The sequence below is a fragment of the Arabidopsis thaliana genome, chromosome 2 (assembly GCF_000001735.4).
Source record: "Arabidopsis thaliana chromosome 2, partial sequence".
NCBI classification, from domain to species: domain Eukaryota; kingdom Viridiplantae; phylum Streptophyta; class Magnoliopsida; order Brassicales; family Brassicaceae; genus Arabidopsis; species Arabidopsis thaliana.
The window spans coordinates 6,754,194-6,778,880 of NC_003071.7; the positions used below are offsets into that span (position 1 = coordinate 6,754,194).

Consider the following 24,687-nt stretch of genomic DNA (forward strand, 5'->3'; position numbering starts at 1 on the left):
TACCGTTCATAGAGACAAGCTAACTCTATATAAGCAGATTAAGTATGCCAACAATTCTCATTATCTCTCAGAACAAGTATTGATAAACAACAAGTTTCTCGTATTTCCATATATATACCTTAAACAAAATAATAAGATGGCATGCATTTCCTTTGCGTTTAAGGCTTTGTGCTTCTGTCTCTTTTTCATTGTTGTTGCAAGTCGCTCCACCGTCAGACCAAAAGTTTTCAACGTCCAACGCCATGGTGCTAAACCAGACGGAAAAACTGATAACGCCAATGTATGTAAACAAATATTTTCCTATTTTTATTTTTACCACCAATAAGTTTTAAGATAAAAACATTTGAATATTATTCACACACCTATAAACATATATGATCACCAATATACAAACACGAAACATAAATACAATTTTTCTAATATTTGTTTATTTATTTTGTTTAGTAATTAACCAGTGTCATTCTTAACGCATATGAAATTAGGCATTCACGAGTATATGGAGCCGTGCTTGCAAAAGGATAAGTGGAAGTAGTAAAATTTATGTACCAAAAGGAACATTTTACCTCGGTGGTGTAGAGTTTGTGGGTCTATGCAAAAATCCTATTGAATTCATCATCGATGGAACTTTATTAGCTCCTGCAAATCCAAGCGACATTAAGCAAGACACGTGGATCAACTTTAGGTACATCAACAATCTTTCTATCTCTGGTTCTGGTACACTTGACGGCCAAGGAAAACAGTCTTGGCCACACAATGACTGCCACACAAACCCCAATTGTCCTAAACTAGCTATGGTAAGATTTTTCATCGAGTTTTCACTTATATTATTATTATTTACATTTAAAGCGTATTACAAAATGTTTGATATGATACTTATACAATAATAAAAAGTGATATTCAATCATTATTTATCATACATAACTTATTAAATTATCTTGTCTTTTTTTTGTTTTTTATTTGAGAAAGTAACAAGTCGTTTAATAAACTTGAAATGTTTTATAGACTATGGGATTTGCATTCGTGAACAACTCAAATATCAAAGACATAACATCTCTCAATAGCAAAATGGGACATTTCAACTTCTTCTCCGTCCATCACTTTAACATTACCGGTGTCACTATAACAGCTCCCGGCGATAGTCCCAACACCGACGGTATCAAGATGGGTTCATGTAGTAACATTCAAATCTCTGACACAAACATCGGTACAGGAGACGATTGTATTGCAATTCTCTCTGGAACCACTAACCTCAATATCTCTAACGTCAATTGTGGTCCTGGACATGGGATTAGTGTTGGAAGTTTAGGAAAAAACAAAGATGAGAAAGACGCGAAGGACTTAATAGTAAGAGACGTCATTTTCAACGGTACAAGCGATGGTATTCGGATCAAAACTTGGGAATCTTCAGCTTCGAAGATCCTCGTTTCGAACTTCGTGTACGAGAATATTCAGATGATTGATGTTGGAAAACCAATCAACATTGATCAGAAGTATTGTCCTCACCCACCTTGTGAACATGAAAGAAAGGTTAACCTCCTATGCGAAAACAAGCTCCATTTTATTTTATTTTATTTTATCACAAAAACAAAAAAACTAAAGACAACTTGTTTTTACTTTTTTCCAGGGAGAGTCTCACGTTCAAATCCAAAACCTCAAGTTAAAGAACATATATGGAACATCGAAGAACAAAGTAGCAATGAATCTGCAATGTAGCAAAATCTTTCCATGCAAAAATGTGGAGCTAATTGACATTAATATAAAACAGAATGGAGTCAAAGATGGTTCTTCCACTTCGGTGTGCGAGAATGTTGATGGTTTTGCTCGCGGTAAAATGTTTCCTCAACATTGTCTAAATTAATTCGACGGTCCATCAAAACAATGACGATATTTTGTATATGTTATTTTTATTTACTAAATAATTGCTTAAGTGTATATATGGCTTATGTTTTTTTTTTATAGCCAAAAATTCCAAACCATATCGTAAATATGTATATATATGCTTTTTGATAAGTTTACATCAATATTCTACAATAAATTGCATTTTCTGAATTTATTAGTGTATAAACATGGATTAACAATTGGATATAAAGAGCTAAGAAATCCAATCCCATTGGTGTACACTCCGCTTTGTGTTGCATTTTTTGGAAAACCGTTTTTTGTGAAAAAAAATTATATTTATACAAAAAAGTAGAAATAAGTATAATGCATTTTTTTTCTTTTTCTTAAATAGTCTTTGTTTAAATATAATTTGGCTTCATCTGTTCCATATAACTTGAACCGAGTTCTTGAAGTAAAAGAACTGATTTGTGATTCTTCTGGTGATCAGAACAACAACTGAACAAACTGTCTTATTGTTTTCAAAGAAAAAAAATATACTAAAAAAGGCAGTGAGTTCAATGTAATATAATGTGGTAGCACACACTAATAACCAGAAAAAAGATTCTTGAATGTGGTAGTGATCGTTCAGAGAAGAGAGAAAAGTATATTAGTTTTTTTTTACTTGTCACCAATTCACAATGATTAAAGCTCCAGACTAACCGATTCTGTGATTTTATCATTCCTTTATTCAATCATGACAATCATTAGATCATTACACATCTTATACACTTTCTTATATTCATCACATTAAAACACCTCTACTGGATTCAAAGGTACTTACATCTTCTTTGTAGATTATGGAGAGAAAGACGATTGTCCTCGTCAATTTCTCTGTATACTGTAGGGATAAACATGCAAACATAAAAAGTCATGGCTCTACCAAAATCGTAAGCTTTAGCTTATTTTCTTTCAAACATAAACAGTTGCTAAATCAGCTAAACTTAGATGTCACTTGCACATGATGTCAGTGAAAAGATGGAGGTGAATCCATGCATAGATGCACCGGCTTCCTCTGATACAACGATAGCTTTCAGGAATTGCCATCACATCTTCATTCTTTTAATCAATGTTCTAACACTCTGCTCGAGTTTCTCGGCAAGCCATAATAAAAATAGCTGCAGTCTCAGACCTCTCATCTAGCCATATATATATATATATATATATAATTTATTAATTATAATACTAATGAGACCATATATATATAAAAAATTATGACTTTATTATTTTGTCAATATTTTTTTTTAAAAATGTTATAGTGGGTCGTCCCAAGTGGGCTTAAGCCTAATTCATATACAAATCCACCGTTACAAAATAGAACGAAATTAGGTCAAATTTTATGATGTACTGATTCATTTTTTTTTTTTGGTCGTTTATAAGTGTTCATTTTTAGTTATAGGCTCCGATTGGTAACCACTTTTGAGGTAAATGAATGAGTAGGAAAGTCGTGTTCCTCTTTGTTCTTCAGTTTTTTTACCAATTGCAAGGTATTTTTGTTCCATTTTCAGATATGTGGGTCCTACATTTTTCCTCATCATTCCTAAAAAAAAAATGATAAAACAAAATTCTTTCACCCCAAAATTGTAAAAGAACCAAGAGGAACAAAAAAATAAAATTCGTTTTTATTTATTAAATAAATTTAAAATAGATTTTATGATAATATTTATATTTCTATATATAATATTTTCCATATCTTTAGTATATATTGATATATAAATTTTTTTTTATCAAGCTTTCAATTTAATGAATGTTATAAATTTATTTTAAATTAGTATAAATAAATGTTTTAAAGTGAAACTTATTTTAAATTTGTAATATAATTTAATTTTTTATTATAAAATAAATAAATGTTTTGAAGAGAAATTTATAATATAATTTATTTTAAATTTATGCAGAACTTTAATTTTAAATGAAATTAATAAACAAAATTCAAATAAATGATTTTTTACTAATTATTATGTTAAATACTATTAATTCACCTTTTTGATTACTATTACAATAATCATTTTGTTCAATTCCTATGTTACTCTTGGTTCCTACTTATTGTTATTTTCCTTTTTTTCTTATTTTCTTTTATTCTCTTTCATTCATATTCCTATTGTTCTTTTTGTTATCACCAATCAGAGCCAGTTCAAATTAATTTTGTCAAAACCTTAGAATTCACAAAAAAAAATTACCAATCAGAGAGAACCGTTTTGATACTTTGATTTATCAAAATAGTAGTAAGTGGGATTAATTACTCTATTTTATTTATTGTAGAAATGCTAAAGACATATCTATTAAGAAAGAAAAAAATCAAGGCTTAGTCGTCATCACTAAAGTAAGAAGTCAAAGTTTGGTTCTACGAGACACATCACATATATATTCGATTCCCAATTTATAGCCAACCAAAGAAGACTCGGTCCTAAACGAACCAGAATAAGGCAACACAAAAAGTACTAAAACATGACGTGAGCAAAGACGTTAGATTCGCCTCCATTAATTCATCTGATCTTCTTCCACTGTCTTCTTCAACGTGCACACGTGTCTGTGTATATATATCTTGAATGTCTGAATCTGGAAGAACAATTCAAGACCGCGTACAAAACTAAATCCAATCCAGACAAGAAACCGTCGTTGTTTTGTCTGATCACATAACACATTTCAGTTTATAGATCTGCAGAATTTGTTTTTTGTATTTTTGTTCTGTTTTCTTTTGATTTTCTTCTTCATCCTGTAAAACCTAGAATTTTGTTTCTTCAACCAAAAATGAACAGAGAAGTCTCTGAGAGAATTCATATTTTGTTCTTCCCCTTCATGGCTCAAGGCCACATGATTCCAATTTTGGACATGGCCAAGCTTTTCTCGAGGAGAGGAGCCAAGTCAACCCTTCTCACAACCCCAATCAACGCTAAGATCTTCGAGAAACCTATTGAAGCATTCAAAAATCAAAACCCTGATCTCGAAATCGGAATCAAGATCTTCAATTTCCCTTGTGTAGAGCTTGGATTGCCTGAAGGATGCGAGAACGCTGACTTTATCAACTCATACCAAAAATCTGACTCAGGTGACTTGTTCTTGAAGTTTCTTTTCTCTACCAAGTATATGAAACAACAGTTGGAGAGTTTCATTGAAACAACCAAACCAAGTGCTCTTGTTGCCGATATGTTCTTCCCTTGGGCGACAGAATCTGCTGAGAAGCTCGGTGTACCAAGACTTGTGTTCCACGGTACATCTTTCTTTTCTTTGTGTTGTTCGTATAACATGAGGATTCATAAGCCACACAAGAAAGTCGCTACGAGTTCTACTCCTTTTGTAATCCCTGGTCTCCCAGGAGACATAGTTATTACAGAAGACCAAGCCAATGTTGCCAAAGAAGAAACGCCAATGGGAAAGTTTATGAAAGAGGTTAGGGAATCAGAGACCAATAGCTTTGGTGTATTGGTTAATAGCTTCTACGAGCTGGAATCAGCTTATGCTGATTTTTATCGTAGTTTTGTGGCGAAAAGAGCTTGGCATATCGGTCCGCTTTCGCTATCTAACAGAGAGTTAGGAGAGAAAGCCAGAAGAGGGAAAAAGGCTAACATTGATGAGCAAGAATGCCTAAAATGGCTGGACTCTAAGACACCTGGTTCAGTAGTTTACTTGTCCTTTGGGAGCGGAACTAATTTCACCAACGACCAGCTGTTAGAGATCGCTTTTGGTCTTGAAGGTTCTGGACAAAGTTTCATCTGGGTGGTTAGGAAAAATGAAAACCAAGGTAAATTGTTTCTCCCCAGCCATTATTAACCAACATAGTAATGTTAATATTTGTGTATATATTCGTATTGCCAAATATGCTCTGATACCATGGCAAGTAATAGATTGGCTCATGTATTTTATTTGTGATCATGTAGAATTTTCTTAACAGTTATGACTTGGTGTTGGTATGGTTGGGACAGGTGACAATGAAGAGTGGTTGCCTGAAGGGTTTAAAGAGAGGACAACAGGGAAAGGGCTAATAATACCTGGATGGGCGCCGCAAGTGCTGATACTTGACCATAAAGCAATTGGAGGATTTGTGACTCATTGCGGATGGAACTCGGCTATAGAGGGCATTGCCGCGGGGCTGCCTATGGTAACATGGCCAATGGGGGCAGAACAGTTCTACAATGAGAAGCTATTGACAAAAGTGTTGAGAATAGGAGTGAACGTTGGAGCTACCGAGTTGGTGAAAAAAGGAAAGTTGATTAGTAGAGCACAAGTGGAGAAGGCAGTAAGGGAAGTGATTGGTGGTGAGAAGGCAGAGGAAAGGCGGCTATGGGCTAAGAAGCTGGGCGAGATGGCTAAAGCCGCTGTGGAAGAAGGAGGGTCCTCTTATAATGATGTGAACAAGTTTATGGAAGAGCTGAATGGTAGAAAGTAGAGGAAGAGAATATGTTTAATGTTCTGAGATAGATTATTGACTTTGTGTTCCTCTTTGGAGTTGTTCTTTATGTCATCTTAGCTTTTGCTACTGTTTAGTAAGAGAAAGTCCATTGTGTGTTTCTATATAATAAAGAATAGACCTGAAGATAGGCATTTTCAAGTTTCTGCTTTAAGATACCAAATCTTCGTTGTGCATACTTTTTACTTCTTGTGATCTTACTATGTGATTTATATGGCATGGATTATATAGGTCGGATTTTCTTTGAATTTTAAGTATATAAATTTGAAGTAACAAAGTATGTGTAGTAATGATGCGATGAAAAATTGGTAATGAATCTAGGGCCTAAACTAGTATAGTTTCAGGTTTATTCCACCAAACTCTTAGCGTATGTCACTTGGATCCACCAAACTTGATCCAAGCGTTTTACAAAATTGTATACCGAGCTAAAAATAAAACATTCTTTGTTGTTTCCACAAACCTTATTTTCTAACATAGCCTACATGTCTTTCTCCTTAAGCACTCATTCTTTTGGCCTCTCGACTCTTTGAAAATCTCTCACATTAAGACTTAATGTTACCCAAACCTAATTAAACTACTCGAGAACCCCATGTTCGTGTCCATGAGAATTCTCACTCAAGTCTTCCCTTTAGCCACTTACAAAACTACTTGTAGAACTATGGCTATGAATGATGACATAACTCGCACCCAAAACCGCATCGTAACAGTGTTGTAATAGTATCAAAATCTTTACATATACATATATATCTATGTATTTTTGTTACTATTTAAACCGCACCGCACTTCTCCCACACCACAAAACGCAGTCACTATTCGGACAATATGTTTTAAAAACGCTATTTTGCCATTCCCCATAGGCTCATGGCTTTAAATGCAAAGCCTTCGAAATTTATGGCTCATAGCTTGCACAATACTCATCGCTAAGTGAGAAGTCAAAGTTTGCTTCTACGAGAAACAGAACACATGTGCTGACTCGATTCCCGGTTTGTAGCCAACCAAAGATGACGAACCAGAATACGGCAACACAAAAGTAAAATATGACGTATGCAAACACGTAAGTGATCTTCGTTAATTAATTTTTTATCTGATCTTCCTCCACTGTCTTCTTTTAAGTGCACACGTGCGTGTATATATCTCGATATGGCCGAAACTGGAAGAAACAATTCAGACAAAGTCCCAAGCTAAGAAAAGAGACTCTCTTTGTTTTGTCTGGCAGAATATTTTCCATTCTTGTTCTGTTTTCTTTTCATTTTTCTTCTTAATCCTAAAACCAAACATGAACAGAGAGCAAATTCATATTTTGTTCTTCCCCTTCATGGCTCATGGCCACATGATTCCACTCTTAGACATGGCCAAGCTTTTCGCTAGAAGAGGAGCCAAATCAACTCTCCTCACAACCCCAATAAATGCTAAGATCTTGGAGAAACCCATTGAAGCATTCAAAGTTCAAAATCCTGATCTCGAAATCGGAATCAAGATCCTCAATTTCCCTTGTGTAGAGCTTGGATTGCCAGAAGGATGCGAGAACCGTGACTTCATTAACTCATACCAAAAATCTGACTCATTTGACTTGTTCTTGAAGTTTCTTTTCTCTACCAAGTATATGAAACAGCAGTTGGAGAGTTTCATTGAAACAACCAAACCGAGTGCTCTTGTAGCCGATATGTTCTTCCCTTGGGCAACAGAATCCGCGGAGAAGATCGGTGTTCCAAGACTTGTGTTCCACGGCACATCATCCTTTGCCTTGTGTTGTTCGTATAACATGAGGATTCATAAGCCACACAAGAAAGTCGCTTCGAGTTCTACTCCATTTGTAATCCCTGGTCTCCCTGGAGACATAGTTATTACAGAAGACCAAGCCAATGTCACCAACGAAGAAACTCCATTCGGAAAGTTTTGGAAAGAAGTCAGGGAATCAGAGACCAGTAGCTTTGGTGTTTTGGTGAATAGCTTCTACGAGCTGGAATCATCTTATGCTGATTTTTACCGTAGTTTTGTGGCGAAAAAAGCGTGGCATATAGGTCCACTTTCACTATCCAACAGAGGGATTGCAGAGAAAGCCGGAAGAGGGAAAAAGGCAAACATTGATGAGCAAGAATGCCTCAAATGGCTTGACTCTAAGACACCTGGCTCAGTAGTTTACTTGTCCTTTGGTAGCGGAACCGGCTTACCCAACGAACAGCTGTTAGAGATTGCTTTCGGCCTTGAAGGCTCTGGACAAAATTTCATTTGGGTGGTTAGCAAAAATGAAAACCAAGGTAATTTTTTTCCTCCTTAACCATTATTAATCAATGTAGTCTTTATTAGTATATTTCCAAAAATATTAACATTTGTGTATACATTTTCCTATTGCCAAATATGCTATGATGCCATAGCAATGAGTAGATTGGTTTGTGTACTTTATATATTACTTTGTAGAACTTCTAACAATTATGACTTGGTGTTGGTGTAGTTGGGACAGGTGAAAATGAAGATTGGTTGCCTAAAGGGTTTGAAGAGAGGAATAAAGGAAAAGGGCTGATAATACGCGGATGGGCCCCGCAAGTGCTGATACTTGACCACAAAGCAATCGGAGGATTTGTGACGCATTGCGGATGGAACTCGACTTTGGAGGGCATTGCCGCAGGGCTGCCTATGGTGACTTGGCCGATGGGGGCAGAACAGTTCTACAACGAGAAGTTATTGACAAAAGTGTTGAGAATAGGAGTGAACGTTGGAGCTACCGAGTTGGTGAAAAAAGGAAAGTTGATTAGTAGAGCACAAGTGGAGAAGGCAGTAAGGGAAGTGATTGGTGGTGAGAAGGCAGAGGAAAGGCGGCTAAGGGCTAAGGAGCTGGGCGAGATGGCTAAAGCCGCTGTGGAAGAAGGAGGGTCTTCTTATAATGATGTGAACAAGTTTATGGAAGAGCTGAATGGTAGAAAGTAGAAAGATAGAGCATGTTTAATGTTGTGAGATGGATTGTTAACTTTTCTTAATCTTTGATGTTCGTGGTGTGTTCTTATATAATTAATAAAGATCTAATAAGCCAATAGTCTATACTGAAATACATTTATTTGGTATATATATCATCTATGGCAAATTTAAGTATATGCGTTTAAACAGAAATTGCATCAAGTAGAAAGGCTACCTGTTACTTTAACATAATCTTGTGCTAGGTAGTTGTGGAATTTTCAGGACAATTAAAAGGCTATGGGTTTGTGCAATATGAAACTGAAGAATCTGCTTGGAAAGCTATGAGTAAATTGATCGGCATGTTGTTAAATGACAAGCAAGTGTATGTTGGACCTTTCCTAAGAGGCAAGAAAGGGATTCTATTGGTAGCAAAACAATATTCACCAACGTGTATGTGAAGAATCTTGTTGAATCAACTACTGATGATGATTTGAAGAACACTTTTGGTGAGTTTCGTAAGATAACAAGGGCTTTGGGTTTGTTAACTTTGAAAATGCTGATGCTGCTTCTAAGGCTGTGGAGTCTCTCAAGGGAAACACGTTTGATGATAAGCAATGGGTTGTTGATAGAGCTCAGAAGAAGTCTGAAAGGGAAATGGAACTAAAGGTTCCGTATGAGCAGAGTTTGAAGGAAATTGCTGACAAGTTTCAAAGTTATAACTTGTATGTTAAGAATTTAGATGAGGAGAAACTCAAAGAGCTCTTTACACCTTATGGCACTGTTACGTCCAAAATTCCCTTCTCTGCTAATCTAAATTGTACTATATTCTGTTGGTGGCATATATAAATCCCCTTTCCTAAAACATAACAGGTGATGCAGAATTCTAATGGCATAAGCAGGGGCTCGGGTTTTGTAGCTTTTTCAACTCAAAAGCAGCCAAAGATGTAAGCCATTTGTAATGTTTTACTGAGTTTGTACATGATTAGTAGTGATAACTCTTCAGCGTTACTATCAGTGGAATCTGTAAAGATGTCATAGATGAGTGGTAAAATGATTGAAAACAAATACATCTATTTTTTCTATTCACTGTTTCCAATTCTGTTTGTGTAATAGTGGATAAATTATGAAAGAATGCCCACATATATACCCTTAACTGTTGTACATTCTATAATCTAATATTTAGATGATACCTTTTGGAACTTTATATGTTCCTGTGAACTTTATAGTGGTGAAATTTTCATGTAACAATGGGTACCTGCACCACAATGTCAACAAGCTCAGTTTTCCCAAATGAGATCAGTTGCAATGCCACCATCTGTTGGTCCTCGTATGCCAATCTATCCCCTTGGTAGTCCTGGAATTAGAAAATCAATGTTTTATGGTTAACTTTTTTTTTAATTTTCTTTTCCGTAGGATTCTTTGACATGGTTTGTGATTCTCCTCCACCTCCAAACTTAATACGTTTTGTTTGAAAATTGATTTTATATTTTCATTTTTGGTTTGTTTAGACGTTAACCATGTGTTATCAGTAAGAACATGATCATGTATGCTCATCTGAAAAATGATTTTTTTTGATAAATGGCCCATAGAGATAAAATGGCTCAAAGCGGATAAATCTTAACAATGAAACAAGTAAGTGGCAAGAAAATGAAATTGTAGAAAAATTCTAAGATTAAGCAAGAAGAGACATGAATCTTTAAAGACGAAGAAGCTAAGTCTCGAAAAAGGTAATTGATGAACCACTTTTTCTTGCAATGTGGAAAGCTTTTGAACAACATTTCTAAAGTCAATGGAGAGTTTGGATGTCTTCTTGAAACAAGTATCATATCTTAATAAGTCTTTATGCTAAGATCTCTAAGGAAGAGCATGCCATATAGTTTTCAAACTCTTTACCAAAGCAGAATGATCAAATCAAAGATGCAATGAAATAAAGGAGCCAATACAAGGTTGTTGGATATTTCTCTATGCATTGGTCAAGTAAAGCTAACAAATAATGGTCTATTTGATTGTTACAAATAAAAAATAAATCTACCAAAGAGAAATTATTTTGTAGGCTTGTTGCATAGAAAATTGGAAATTTTTTTGCTAGCTACACGAAATATCAAAAAATACATGGTCACACATGCCAACTATACTATTATATCCTCAGCTACACGAAATAGATGTATTGCATGACCACATGTCTAAACTATACGACGTCATGTAGTTAACATCATAGACATACAATTCCGGTATACCAATGGATTGACTCCGGTGAAAACCAATGTTGACTAGCAAAAATATTAAGAAAAAATATTTGTTTATGTTTTTAATTTTAAAACAAAAATAATCAAAAAACACATTCTACATTTTGCATATACATTTTAATTTATTAATTCTTATAATATTTAGTTTTTCATTTTCAAAATTAAACTAAAAGTGTAATAATTTTTTTTAATAAATTTTAATGAGATAAAAATTTAAATTAAAACCTCAAAATCTTATTAGGATCATTTAAGTAAGGAAACTGCTTATTCAAATTGTCAATTAAAAAAAATACTAACTTTTTGGTTTGGTTTATTTATATACAAAAATTTTGTTGTTATGTAATTTTCCAACCTCAAAAATTATGTTCTACAATAAAAATCATTAGAATCAAACCCAATACAATAAGATTTTCCTGCTTTTAATTTAAATATTATTATCTTAAAAATTTATGAATTATTTTTATTACACTTAAAATTTAGTTTTGAAATTGAAAAACTAACTATTATAAGAATTAATGCATTAAGTGTTTTTGATTATACAACACCAAATAAAATTACTTTTTATTTTAATTTTAATATTAAAAATAAATATAATTTTTTTTTCTATTATTTTGGTTGGTCAATTCCGATCAACACTGATCTTCGCTAGAGTAAATTTATGAGTGTACCGAAATTGCATGTCTATAGTATTAACTATATGATGTCATAATTCAAATATCTGGTCATGAAATATATCTACTTCGTATAGATGAGGATACAATAATATACTTGACATCATCATGTATTCTCTGATACTTCGTATAGTTAATAAATTCTTTTCTAGATATTTTTTTTTTTTCACTGAATTATATTATATTGATGATTAGAAAGTTGATTGGAACCTTTACAAAAGAAAAACAACAGCTTACAGAAAGGTACACCTATATGCACCGATCACCAAAAAATTGTGATTGGAAACAGTCCAATATCAACAAGAGAAGAGTAAGGTCTAGGTAGAGATTCTCTCTCTCTCAAAGAGCTGAGAAAGCCAACGTGGAGGACCGGAAGCGACGTACGACTGAAATCTGTACCACACTTTGAGCTATAAGAGAAGCTCCCCTATTGGAAACCACTTTTTCTTCCACTACCTTCCACTCTTCAACCTTGTCCAAAAAATAAGTTAGTTCTCCAACATTATATGCAAGAGAGGGCCACGCTTTCGGCCTAGTAAAAGCAGACAACAAGTCTCCTGGCTCAAAAGCGAACAACACCCTTGAAACTCTATGGCTACGCATACTATCAATAGCCCAAAAAATACATCGCAGGCTGGCTTCTTTTTTGTTAGAACACCCATTAAAAGCCCTTCTACTATGTAAAATGACAGACCCATGTTCATCTCTGAGAACCCAAGCTCCACCACAAACCTTTTTCTTCCCAGACCAGGCTGAACCAATGTTACATTTCACCCAACCTTCAGGTGGCGGTTCCCAGCTGTGAGTAAAAGGTATCACTCTCTGTCCCTCCTCAGATTCAGAGACACGAATCTGTGATTGTGCCTGAAACCATTCTAGAGTATCTTCTTGAATCTTGACAATGGAATTCAAAGGACAGAAAGTGATGCCATCAAAAAACAGCTTGTTTCTGTTCTTCCATAATCTCCAAAGCACCCAAGGCCAAGACCTCTTTACCAAATCTGGAACCAAAATCATCTTTTTCAGCTCAAAGAGGAACTGAATATTTGCAAAGATTGACGCATTTTGAAATCCAAACTCCGGAGTAGGAACGCCTGATAAAGCCCATACTTGTCTTGCCATAGAACAAGTGAATAGGACATGATTTGTAGACTCTCCCTCGTCGCCGCAAATTTGGCATCTTGGGTCAATGGACATGCCTCTTCTAATGATTTGGTCCGCCACAGGCAGAGCTGCACTTAAAATTCTCCAGAGAAACATTTTTATTTTTGGAGAGGATTTAGTGGACCAAACCTGTTCCTTAAGGCCGTTGGTTGACGGAAGGAGATTAGCCTGCTGGATTAGATCGAGCTTATTGGATTGGAAGGCTAGCCAATAACCCGATTTCACAGAGTACTCCCCAGTCTTTGCGTGAAGCCAAACCCAGAAATCATCCATGTTCACCACCGGGTTTCTTTTGGTTATTAGCTCAACGTCAGTCGGGTAAAACAATTCCTCCAGTAAGTCCCTCTTCCAGCAACGATCTTCAAAATTAATGAGGTCATTGACTTTTAAATCCAGGTTGACAGAAAAATGCCTCTGAAGGGGAAGTCTTGGTGCAATGTCAAAAATCCAAGGGTCCATCCAAACATTTAAGGATTTTCCATTGCCCACTTCTTTTCTTAACCCTTTAGCTAATAATTCTCTGCCAAACAAAATGCTGCAACAAGCATATGATGGCCGGACTCCCAAATCTGCTTCTAGAAACTCTTCATCATCAAAGTATCGACTTTTAAAGAATCTTGCGAAGAGAAAAGAAGGATATTGAAGTATTCTCCAGCTTTGCTTTGCCAGCAGAGCCTGGTTGAAGCTTTCTATGTCTCTAAAACCAAGGCCTCCACTCTCTTTGGCAAGACACAATTTCTCCCAGCTAACCCAATGGGTCTTCCTCTTGTGTTCTAAGGCATTCCACCAGAAATCTGACATTGCACTTGTGAGATTCTTGCAGGTAGTCTTTGTCAGTTTAAAACACGACATCGCATAGACTTGCATTGCCATAGCCACTGCTTTTAGCAAAATTTCCTTACCCCCAAGTGACAGAGTCCTAGCAAACCAACCCGACAACCTGGATTTGAGTTTATCTTTGATGTAGTCTAAGATCTGTATTTTAGAGCCGCTAAAACACTCAGGGAGTCCCAAATAGGTTCCTGGCCCCCTTCATTAGTGATGCCAAGCTCATCTTGAATCCAACCCTTACAATCTGATCCCACCAAAGCACCAAAAGTAATGCTAGATTTCTCGTAGTTTATTCTTTGACCCGTAGCATCACCATAGACTTTGAAGATGTTCTTAAGAACTGAGACTTCTTCCTTCTCAGCTTTACACATAAACAAGCTGTCATCAGCAAACAACAAATGATGTATGGCAGGACCAGTTGGAGAGAAACGAATACCACTAAGGAGACCTTAACTTTCTGCTCTATTCATAAGGTGTGTGAGACCCTCCGAGCACAGAACAAACAGAAAGGGAGATAGTGGGTCTCCTTGCCTTAGCCCTCTAGATGGAGTGATATTCCCATATGCCTTGTCATTGATTAAAACTGAGTAAGATACTGAAGAAATCATGAACATGATCCACTGAACCCACCTAGAATGAAAACCAAGAGCAACGAGCAAGGCTTTAACATAGTTCCACTCTACCCGATCAAATGCCTTAGACATATCAGATTTAATGGCAATGAAATCCTTAGAGATTGTCTTGTGTGTTCTCAGACCATGCACCACCTCATGAGCAATAAGTATATTATCAGATATCAGCCTTTCCGCCACAAACGCTGATTGATTAGGAGAAACCAATTCAGGGAGGAAAGGTTGCAGCCTCCTAATCATTATCTTCGAAATGATCTTATACATTACTGAACATAAACTTATTGGTCTTAGGTCAGTCATCTTATCTGGTTTCTTCTTTTTGGGCAGCAAACACAAATGAGTGAAATTCCATTCCCTGGGAAAGGAACCATTGAGAAAGAACTTTTGAACCTCTTGAGTGACTTGGAGTCCAATGATTGTCCAGTACTTCTGAAAGAAGAAACCATCTGCAACCTCTTGAGTGACTTGGAGTCCAATGATTGTCCAGAACTTTTGAACCTCTTGAGTGACTTGGAGTCCAATGATTGTCCAGTAAAACCGTCTGCCCCCGGGGCACTTGAGCTTCTTATTGCGAAGACCGCATCTCTAACTTCATTCTTAGAGACAGTGGCGGTGAGGACCCTGTTCATAACCTCTGTTACCCTTGGCTGAAAACCGGCAAACAAGTCAGCAAAATTACTTCCCTCTGAAGACTTGAAGAGATCCTTGAAGTAGGATTCAGCAATAGCCCCTTTTGACACTTCATCTTTGTGCACATAACTGGTCAATGTGTTGTTTACCTCTGTTGTCTTTAACTGAAGCATGGAAGAAAGAAGTGTTTTTATCTCCCCCATGCATCCATTTGGCTCTACTCTTCTGACTCCAGAAGGTTTCTTCATCTTGGTTAGCCTTGCAAAGATCATTTTTCAGAGTAAAAACCACCTTAGACCTGGGAAAACCTGAAGATTGTTCCAGCTCTAAAGCTGCTCTAGCTTGAGAAATACAAGTTAAAGAGTTGCTGTTATTCTCCTGCTTCCAACGACTTAGAGCTGATCTGCACTTTTTCAATCTTTCCAAAACCTGCATGCCCCCGACCCTTTGATTTCCATTCCAGGCCTGCTGAATTGCCTCTTTAACCAGGGGTTGGTTGAACAACCTTTTGTCAAACCTGAAATTACCTTTGTACTCTTCCTTGGTCTTTGATAACCTCACCAAGACTGGCCTACGATCAGAGCCTCTCTTATCCAGAAACTCCTGATTAGAAACTGGAAAATGCCGAAACCAGTTTTTGTTGCCAAAGCATCTATCCAAACGGCACTGAATCCACAAGCTGTTTCTTTTCCCTCCCCACGAGAATGGATTACCCTTACTTGGAAGCTCCAACATATCACAGCATTCCAACATGTCTTTGAAAGAGATAAAAGATGAGTCCCCACGCCTTGGGCCTCCTCTTTTCTCCCCATTGTGAAGAATAACGTTAAAATCCCCTAACATGCACCAAGGTTCTTTTCTGTTGAGTCCAATCTTTGAAATCTTTTCCCAAACCAAATGCTTGTTACTAAAAGCCGGATCTCCATAAACACAGGAGACAAAGAAATCATAAGAGCCAAATTGTATTTGAAAATCAATAAGGTTCTTATCCGCATATCTTACATCGATATTTACACCCTTCTTCCAAAACAGAGCTAAACCCCCACTGAGACCAACCGGGTTCACTGTGTACACACGATCATAACCGAGCCATTCTTGAAGATCTACTACTACATTACTACAATTCTTGGTTTCCATCAAAAACAACACCTCAGGAAAATGAGAACGTCTCATCTCCATGAGTCTAGGAATCGTCAATTCATGAGACCGTCCCAAGCCTTGACAATTCCAACTAATAAGACTCATTAGGCGTTGGACGGTCCCTCAATTGGGACCACCATTGTTGAGCTGAGCTTGATGAATTTTGCAGTGCTCGTGCCCAAATCAACTGCTTTTCTCTTGTCTTTGGAACTTGAAGCTGAACCCTTCCCTATCTTCTGATCAGCAACATTGTAATGTGGATCTCTCGGTTTTGGTTTCCTTGCATGTTTTGGGGGCCTGTTTCTCTGCTTTGCTTTTTTCTGAAAAGTCCCAGTAGAGCCTGTCTCAAAGAGACCAGGGCTATAAACCGTTGGACTATCAGTAAAAGGCTGAGAGAGAGCAAGGAAACTACCTCCTTCATTGAGCACAAAAGGCTTCACCGGTTCCCTGAGCCAACTTGTGTTTCTTTCAGGCTGAGAGTCTTCTATCCTCTCAGGAGACGAGTTGAGGTTGATTCTGCCACTTTGACTCGAAGAACCTTCTTGATCAAAGCTAAAGACCACACCTTTTTCCTTTGACAGATCATGGTGAACAATTGGAAGAGATTCCAATCGCAGAACTGTTTTTTGAGTAAAAGGGTCCTTTTCTGCTTCACTAACTGATTGAATAACTCTATCCACTCTTACAGATCGTTCTTCAGCATTTGCGACCCGAAGGTATTGACGCATACCTTCTAACACTTCCGGAGCAATTCTCGGCCTTCCCGTGTTTGGATCCACTCCCACCTGGCTTTCTTTCAACACACCAAATAAAGGGTCTGATTCCTTCAGAATCGGAGGAGTAGTAGCTTTTGGAATGATAATGCCTTTCCTTCTGGCTGTAGCTAGGTCCTGTCTAGCTTTTACTAGGATAGGGCAAACATCTTTTTCGTGCGTAAGCCGTTGACACTCATAACACCTCTTCTGAATCCTCTCATAATGAAAGTTAACAGTCGCTGACCCTCCATTTCTGAAATTCACAACTTTTGATCTCCTTAAGGGTCTTGAGACATCAAACAGCACCTTCACTCTAACGAACTCCCGAATTTGTTTCAATTCTGGGTTAAAGACGACTTCTTTAACTTCACCAATGAGATCACCCAGCTTAGTGATCGCCTTGGCCGTGTTGTAATTGACTGGGATATTCCAAATTTGAACCCACAGTAGCATGTAACGAAGATAGTCATCCGGAGGATTTTCATACCACCTATCTACCACGATTGACCAATCATTGAAGGTATGAACTCCTTTCGCTAGCACTTCCTCTAAATCATGTTCAGAGTCGAAAATGAACTGGAATCTCTCATTATTGAGAGCTATTCCTTTGACCTTTCCTTCTTTCTGCCACTTCCTTGGCATATTTCTTAAGAGATTCTTCATCGGTTGACAAGCCGGGTTCAGGACCCTTCCAATGAGACTGAATTTGTTTCTCTCACTAGACAGATACTCAGGAAGATCTGGCATTTCAAACGGTTCTTCCTTTTCTTCCAACGACATCTCCATCAATGCCCTATCCATGGCGGATGACATCTTCAAGCTAAGAGGAAAACAGACACCGTAGAACTAAGACTATCGAGCTGAACTAACTCCACCAACTTCTTCAGAAAAAACAGAGATATGGAACCCAGATCTGAGAAAACGAAAGCAGTAGAGCATGGCTGAGAGGATATGATAATGAACACGAAGGGTTAGAATAGTTAATTTCGGCTGAAAAGAAAGATGGTTTCCGGTCAAAAGCTTTATTTTAAACCTAGTGAAAGACACTAAAAGAGAAAGAGGGTTCTAAGCCCAAAAGATAGATTTCTAAAAAATAATCACTTGTTAGGATTGGATACTTCGACGTCAACTGCTAACGACATGATATACAGTTATTGAAAATTGGTAATTATGAAGTTAAAGAAGTCTAAACATCTCAATTGAAAAATCTCAAATTATTCTTACGGTGACAGTTGTCTTTAGTATGAAGTTATTACCATAGCTAGAGCCTAAAGGACAGCACCAAGACCACCACTAAGACAAGTGACGTCCTGCAAAATCTAACACTTAAATAAAATTGTCAGAGAAGATTATTTAGCACCAAACTTTTATTCTATTAATTTCCAAAAGAAAAAAAAAAAGTCATATCTTTCCAAATTTTCATTACATAACTAACATTTTGTCACATGAAATCTGTACGTCTCTGAATCTTCTCTTCTTCTCCCTCATCCATTGCTTATGTGCTTCTTCTTCTGATTACCAAATTTTCATTCCTCTTCTTCTTTCTGATAAAAAAGTTTGCATTTTTTTTCTTTGTTGTGATAATCGAAAAAGAGACTAAAACCTAAGAATCGTGCAGAGGAGAGGATACCACACCACACCCAGAAATTGAAACTACCAAAAAGTTTATGAATTTGATTTCAATTTCAACTTTTTATGAGACCCATTTGATTCTTTAGGGATTTTGAAGGTACCATTTGTCTCAATCTTATAAAAAATTTCACCTTTTTTTTTTTTTTTTTGTTACCACTATGTGTCTTTAATCTGTGTTCATTGTTCAGATCGTTGTGAAATTTGGTTCGTGATTCGTTGCATTGCAATAGCTAGACGGATCGGGATTGACCCACTTTAGGTTTCTCATCTCAAAGATTGCGAAATTTTCTAATTTGGCATCGGATTGTTTGGATTTGATTGCTTATGTAAGTAACTTGATTTGGTTGGTAACTTGGTATTGCAATCAGAAAATGTGCTATTCAGTGTTCCTTTGTGATTAGGTAATTAAGTATATTAGAACCGCATGGTCTTTGTTCTCAATGCTAGTTTAGTTGTTTTGGTTTCATGAAGTAGAAGAAGTTTTGACAATATTTACTCTCTGTTGTGTTAAAAATTAGCATAGCTTTATGTAACATGTACCTTGTTTTCTCTGTACTTTCATCTTTTGAATGGATTCTATGTTAAAGAATCCATTGATGAAGTTTACAAGTGGTAGTTTGTTACTTGCTTATATGTTAGTTATTACACTAGTTTGACAAGGTTTTGGTACTTACTTGCTCAATTGCTACACTCACACTGTGAAATTCATGATTTATACTTATTTCAGTTATGCAAGAAACTTTTGATTACATAGGAATGATGTTTTTGATATATGATAGATAATTTGACATTTATTAGTGAAAGTTTCTGATCTTGCCTTTTTGTGGTATCAATTGGAAACATAATGCAGAAGCTATAGTTGGAGCATGAGTGTAGCCTGAAGCTAGATTGCTGGCTGGTATGTGGTGATCGTAATGGTAAATAGGGTGCGCTTATTTCAGTTTTTTAATTTTCCCTCATTCATGGATTTCTTATGCATATTTATTTTCTTGTTTGTTTCTGTTTGTGTGACTCTAGGTCTCCTCAAAGTTCTTTTAACTTTTGTTCTATTTACTGGAGAGTCCTTGTGTTCTAGTTTAAGGTATGAATCCAATGCAAGGGCCACGCAGTATTGGTGGTTCGTCTACTGAAGTGAATCAAGTAGATGGTGAATCGATTTATTGCACAGAGACGTCTTTGAATACCATGTTGAATCCAGCAGACACTGGATTTCCAAACAATAGTACACCTTCAGGACGACCAACTTATGCAAGTTCGAGTTCTCATGCTGCTCAAGATCATACCTGGTGGAGGTTTGGGGAATCCAGCTCCATACCAGGTCCTTCTGATCAGGTCAATTCCATTGGAATAAAGACAAGTCACCAGCTGCCTCAAGATGGTACTCACCACTTTGTTGGCTATGGATCTGAGGGAAGGCAAACAGGTCTGAATGGTATGATGGTAGATGGAGGGGTTCATGCTGGCAGTCACATCAGGAATGTGCCGTCTTTCTTGCGCGGTTCAAGTTCTAATCCTATGCCACAGCATGTAGATATGAGTATGGACATGGACAGCGATAATTGTAATGCACAGACTTCCGGGGTAGTTATCCGTCATAATAGCTATGGGAGTTCATTAGGAAGCTCAGTTCAGGCCGCTGGGGAGAGCAGCAGTGGTCCTGCTTCTCCATTTGGTGGTTGGGGTTCGTCTTGCAAAAGAAAGGCTCTTGAAGGATCCCCTAGTCATTATTTTTCTGGTGAAACTCCTAACCGCATTGTTCAGACTGAAAATAGTGCTTCGCATGCAAGTCTTTCTCAATATGGTGCTTCAAGTAGCTTAAGTTTGGCTACACCTTCACAAAGTTCTCCAAATGTTACTAATCATTTTGGCCGGACAGAACAAATGTTTGGATCTGGTGGTGGAAGAGCAGTTGCAGCCAGTGCTTTTCATTCTACAAGAAACACTGACACCTTATCTAGAGCTGGCAGACGATTAAATCCCAGGCAGCCTCAAGAGTCTGTAGCATTCAGCGTATCACATGGTGGGACTTCTGTACGTCCCACTGGTTCTTTGCAACAGAACTTACCATTAAACTCTCCTTTTGTAGATCCTCCAGATGTGAGATCATCATCAATTACTAGTGGCTCAAACACTGGTGAGAATCAGACAAATATAGTCCACCTCCCAGCTTTGACCAGGAATATACACCAATATGCTTGGGATGCTTCTTTCAGTTCTAGAGCCAGTAATCCTTCGGGTATTGGGATGCCTGCAGAGCGATTAGGACCACAGTGGGAAACACCGAGAAGCAACCAAGAGCAGCCCTTGTTTGCACCTGCAACTGACATGAGACAGCCGGTGCATGATCTTTGGAATTTCGCACGTGGAAGCCCTGGTTCATCTGTAGATTCTCTCTTTGTTCCTCGAGCAGGGCCGAGTTCAGCTATTCATACGCCACAGCCTAATCCCACATGGATTCCTCCTCAGAATGCCCCACCACATAATCCATCGAGAACATCAGAACTTTCTCCTTGGTCTTTATTTCCTAGTATTGAATCTCCATCTGCTAGTCATGGTGGCCCTCTTCCATTATTACCCGCAGGCCCTTCTGTTTCCTCAAATGAGGTGACAATGCCATCTAGTTCTAATAGCCGAAGCCATCGCTCACGGCATAGAAGATCAGGTTTGTTATTGGAGAGACAAAATGAACTTCTCCACTTGCGTCACATAGGGAGGAGCTTAGCTGCTGACGGTAATGGAAGGAATCAAATCATTTCTGAGGTATGAGTTCCATAAAATACTTGATCTTGTATGATAATTTGGTAGATGCTATATATGAATCTTTATAGTATCTTTCACTATCTTTTATTATCCAATGGTTTGATAGAAGAATCCTACCCTCATAAGCATCTCATGTTAGAGTAAGTGGGGTTAAGAGTGTGCATTTATGGGTTGTTGTCTTGGTTTGTAGTTTACTTTTTCGTCTTTTTGTTTTGAAGTTTTTCTATATGAGAACTAGAGCAGTTTGATGCACTCTGATATGACTTCCATATGCAAACCATATTGATGTCTTACGTTTTGGGAATGTTCGTTTTCTTAATCTAGTTTTTAACCTCCTTAGCAGCTGCTACATGTATTTAGTTTTGATGGACTTCTATAAGTGTTTGAATAGTGAGTTGCACTTTTTACTCTATTTGTTGCCAGATACGTCAGGTGTTGCATGCCATGAGAAGAGGAGAAAATCTACGGGTTGAGGTATGATTTTGACCCTAGTGATTTTCGACAATCCTACCTGTTAATATCAGTTAATGGATAGAACACATTCCATTTCCTGGTGAATCTGTTGGCCTGATGTGTGATCTTCCTTTTTTCAATTTGAAAAGGATTACATGGTGTTCGATCCACTTATCTACCAGGGTATGACTGACATGCATGATAGGCATCGGGAAATGCGGCTTGATGTGGACAACATGTCGTATGAGGTATATATCCTTCTTTTTTTTTTACTGTTAATCACAATCTTCCCGTTTTCTAACAATGTGTGGGAATGAATGTAGGAGCTATTGGCACTTGGGGAACGCATAGGTGATGTGAGCACTGGCCTAAGTGAAGAGGTCATTTTGAAAGCAATGAAACAACACAAACATACATCTTCGTCTCCTTCTTCTGTTGAGTTGCATCAGAACATAGAGCCATGCTGCATTTGTCAGGTATTTGATTAAGTATGAACTAGAAGTTTTTTACTCGTGTGATACTTACCTACTAATTGATAAGCATAACATAAAGAAAAGTTGGTATTGCTGAGCTTGCTTCCATTATTGATAAGCATAAGATAAAGCCCCAACACATGAACTGATGTTTAAAAGCTATTGCTGCTGTTTTTGACAGGAAGAGTATGTAGAAGGTGATAATCTAGGAACCTTGAAATGTGGACATGAATTCCACAAGGACTGTATCAAGCAATGGGTCATGATCAAGAATCTCTGCCCCATTTGTAAGACCGAAGCATTAAAGACGCCGTAGTACGTCTCATCTTCGCCGTGCCTTCGGGCTCCATTCATCATCATTGCGACACCGAAAAGAAAAAAATAAAAATAGTGATCTTAAAGTTCTGTTATATCCGTATATCTCATATGAGAATTAATTGTTATGCTTAACTCAATTGTGTCACACTGTTCAAAGAACATTATGACAATTTCATAAAAATTTCATGGAGAAGAGAATAATTCCCATTTTTACTAGAATCATTTGTAACTGTTGATAGCTGATGGTAGATGGATAACAATTAAAAGGCCTTATAATTTTGCCAAAGACTATTTTGTTGCTGACACAACATTTACAATGGAGCCGTATATAGTCCTAAGTGAAATCTAATCTACGAAATGTATAACAGAAACTGTTCCTTCGATTTGGTCAGAAACTGTGGAATATAAAGATGCTAAAGAAAGACAATTTGAAACTTGATCCATAGAAACAAAAGTACAAAACGGTCATGGTTTGGTTGGCTGCTTAATTATATTAAATGGGCTTATGAAGGAAGAGAGGGAGAGGCCTTTTTCTAAACGGTCTCGTTTTGGTTGTTATGTAATGTCGGAAGTCCGCTTCAATAAAGAAAGGAGGTTGTGTTTATTTATTATGAGAATGATAAAGATGATTGTCCCCAAACCTTTGGGGACATCCGATAAAATTGGGACGATACAGAGAAGATTAGCATGGCTTCTGCGCAAGGATGACACGTATAAGTCAGAGAAATGTTATAAAAAATTTTCAATTCAAAATTTCCAAATCGATTTTTCTGAGCTAATAGTTTTATTAAATAATATAAATTTTGGATCCCACAGTATGAATCTATAACAGTTTTGTTATATATACATTACAAATAAGATATGTATTTTAATGATTTTTCATTGCTTTATTTATAATGAACACGATTTATAATAAAAAGAAGAAACAAAAAATACTGGGTCTAGAGTTTTCATCGTAGCAATAAGCAAAAATGTAGAATTTGTGTAAAATTAGAGCCCAATTCAACCGGAACTAAAGGAGATGGATAGCTTAAATTAGACTTTTTGAATATGAGATGAGATCATCTAACTTCAACTATTTCATATATATATATATATATATGTTTGAATGTAAAGCACATTTTGATCCTCTAAAAAAAAAACCATAAATTCCTGCAATTCATTTCTATCATTTTGGATATGAAGAACTCTTTTCGATTTTCGTTCACCGTTATAACTACCTTCATCATTTGTGTACTAGGTTTGTGTTTACATTAAAAATTCATTTTAATATATTAGATTAGAATTTTATAATATGAAAATAAAGTATTTTTCATTTTTAAAATAGAAAGTAGAAACTCATGCTATTTTTAAAAAAATATAACAGTATCTGGCGCGATGGTGAATGGACAATGTTCATTCCCTCAACCGGTAGGACCAAATGGGAAATGTGTTCCCAAAGATTGCAAGTCTTTGTGTCACAAGAAGTATAAAGGAGGCAGTATATGTACTACTGGGAAACCAAACATTTGCATGTGCTTGGTTTGCAGACGACGCTCACCAGAAGTATAAAGGAGGCGGTAGGTGTACTACAGGAAAATAAAACAAGTGCATGCAGATGCTCTTAATGAATGTGTATAATACAACTATATAAGTTTACAATCCAAATTCAAGTTCACATTATGATTTATGCATGCATATTATTAATAATTAAATTCTCATAATATAATCTAATATTTTCTTTGGTATGTTGCGCAATATTTTGTACTAGTGGATCGTTATCAAAGTACTACTCTCTATGTGGATTCTTTTTTTTTTTTTTTTTTTTCTT

General features: G+C 36.7%; 6 protein-coding genes and 2 pseudogenes across 17 annotated transcripts; 6 read left to right on the plus strand and 2 right to left on the minus strand.

Moving 5' to 3' along the window:
• Positions 1-136: 136 nt before the first annotated feature.
• Positions 137-1,858, plus strand: AT2G15470 (Pectin lyase-like superfamily protein; the record flags this gene model as incomplete). The annotated part of the gene is made up of 4 exons (NM_127107.2): positions 137-280; positions 483-794; positions 1,003-1,527; positions 1,625-1,858. 4 exons carry the CDS (start codon positions 137-139, stop codon positions 1,856-1,858), a joined length of 1,215 nt encoding a protein of 404 aa, NP_179149.2.
• A 2,378-nt stretch (positions 1,859-4,236) lies between these two features.
• Positions 4,237-9,308, plus strand: UGT73B5 (UDP-glucosyl transferase 73B5). Of its 2 annotated transcripts, NM_001202599.1 has the most exons (3): positions 4,488-5,614; positions 5,796-6,136; positions 9,053-9,308. In NM_001202599.1, the coding sequence occupies exons 1-3, from the start codon at positions 4,624-4,626 to the stop codon at positions 9,203-9,205; spliced, it is 1,485 nt and encodes a 494-aa protein (NP_001189528.1). In that variant the 5' UTR covers positions 4,488-4,623; the 3' UTR covers positions 9,206-9,308. The 2 variants fall into 2 exon arrangements, with proteins under 2 accessions (NP_179150.3, NP_001189528.1); NM_127108.4 differs by lacking the exon at positions 9,053-9,308 and having other exon boundaries at positions 4,237-5,614; positions 5,796-6,516.
• UGT73B4 (UDP-glycosyltransferase 73B4) lies at positions 7,442-9,307 on the plus strand. 3 transcript variants are annotated; one of them, NM_127109.3, is made up of 2 exons: positions 7,442-8,538; positions 8,733-9,307. In NM_127109.3, the coding sequence occupies exons 1-2, from the start codon at positions 7,557-7,559 to the stop codon at positions 9,203-9,205; spliced, it is 1,455 nt and encodes a 484-aa protein (NP_179151.2). In that variant the 5' UTR covers positions 7,442-7,556; the 3' UTR covers positions 9,206-9,307. The 3 variants fall into 3 exon arrangements, with proteins under 3 accessions (NP_179151.2, NP_001189529.1, NP_973469.1); NM_001202600.1 differs by having other exon boundaries at positions 8,742-9,281; NM_201740.1 differs by having other exon boundaries at positions 7,442-8,120; positions 8,957-9,281.
• Positions 9,309-9,513: 205 nt separating the features above from the next.
• Positions 9,514-10,558, plus strand: AT2G15500 (RNA-binding protein; the record flags this gene model as incomplete). The annotated part of the gene is made up of 5 exons (NM_127110.1): positions 9,514-9,597; positions 9,746-9,894; positions 10,069-10,104; positions 10,176-10,214; positions 10,468-10,558. 5 exons carry the CDS (start codon positions 9,514-9,516, stop codon positions 10,556-10,558), a joined length of 399 nt encoding a protein of 132 aa, NP_179152.1.
• A 1,870-nt stretch (positions 10,559-12,428) lies between these two features.
• AT2G15510 lies at positions 12,429-16,483 on the minus strand (annotated as a pseudogene; the record flags this gene model as incomplete). The annotated part of the gene is made up of 1 exon: positions 12,429-16,483.
• A 107-nt stretch (positions 16,484-16,590) lies between these two features.
• On the minus strand, positions 16,591-18,042 carry AT2G15520 (annotated as a pseudogene; the record flags this gene model as incomplete). Its single annotated transcript has 1 exon — positions 16,591-18,042.
• Positions 18,043-18,520: 478 nt separating this feature from the next.
• MBR1 (RING/U-box superfamily protein) lies at positions 18,521-23,792 on the plus strand. 7 transcript variants are annotated; one of them, NM_001202601.1, is made up of 9 exons: positions 18,924-18,970; positions 19,062-19,199; positions 19,724-19,771; positions 19,891-21,633; positions 22,057-22,107; positions 22,236-22,334; positions 22,410-22,562; positions 22,741-22,846; positions 23,450-23,792. In NM_001202601.1, exons 4-9 carry the CDS (start codon positions 19,957-19,959, stop codon positions 23,704-23,706), a joined length of 2,343 nt encoding a protein of 780 aa, NP_001189530.1. In that variant the 5' UTR covers positions 18,924-18,970; positions 19,062-19,199; positions 19,724-19,771; positions 19,891-19,956; the 3' UTR covers positions 23,707-23,792. The 7 variants fall into 7 exon arrangements, with proteins under 7 accessions (NP_001118324.1, NP_001325050.1, NP_973470.1 ...); NM_001124852.5 differs by lacking the exon at positions 23,450-23,792 and having other exon boundaries at positions 18,521-18,970; positions 19,724-19,790; positions 22,741-23,139; NM_001335454.1 differs by lacking the exons at positions 19,062-19,199; positions 23,450-23,792 and having other exon boundaries at positions 18,753-18,970; positions 19,724-19,799; positions 19,891-20,893; positions 20,960-21,633; positions 22,741-23,078.
• A 205-nt stretch (positions 23,793-23,997) lies between these two features.
• LCR10 (low-molecular-weight cysteine-rich 10) lies at positions 23,998-24,686 on the plus strand. The gene is made up of 2 exons (NM_127114.2): positions 23,998-24,117; positions 24,244-24,686. The coding sequence occupies exons 1-2, from the start codon at positions 24,057-24,059 to the stop codon at positions 24,426-24,428; spliced, it is 246 nt and encodes an 81-aa protein (NP_565375.1). The 5' UTR covers positions 23,998-24,056; the 3' UTR covers positions 24,429-24,686.
• The last annotated feature ends 1 nt before the right edge of the window (position 24,687 follows it).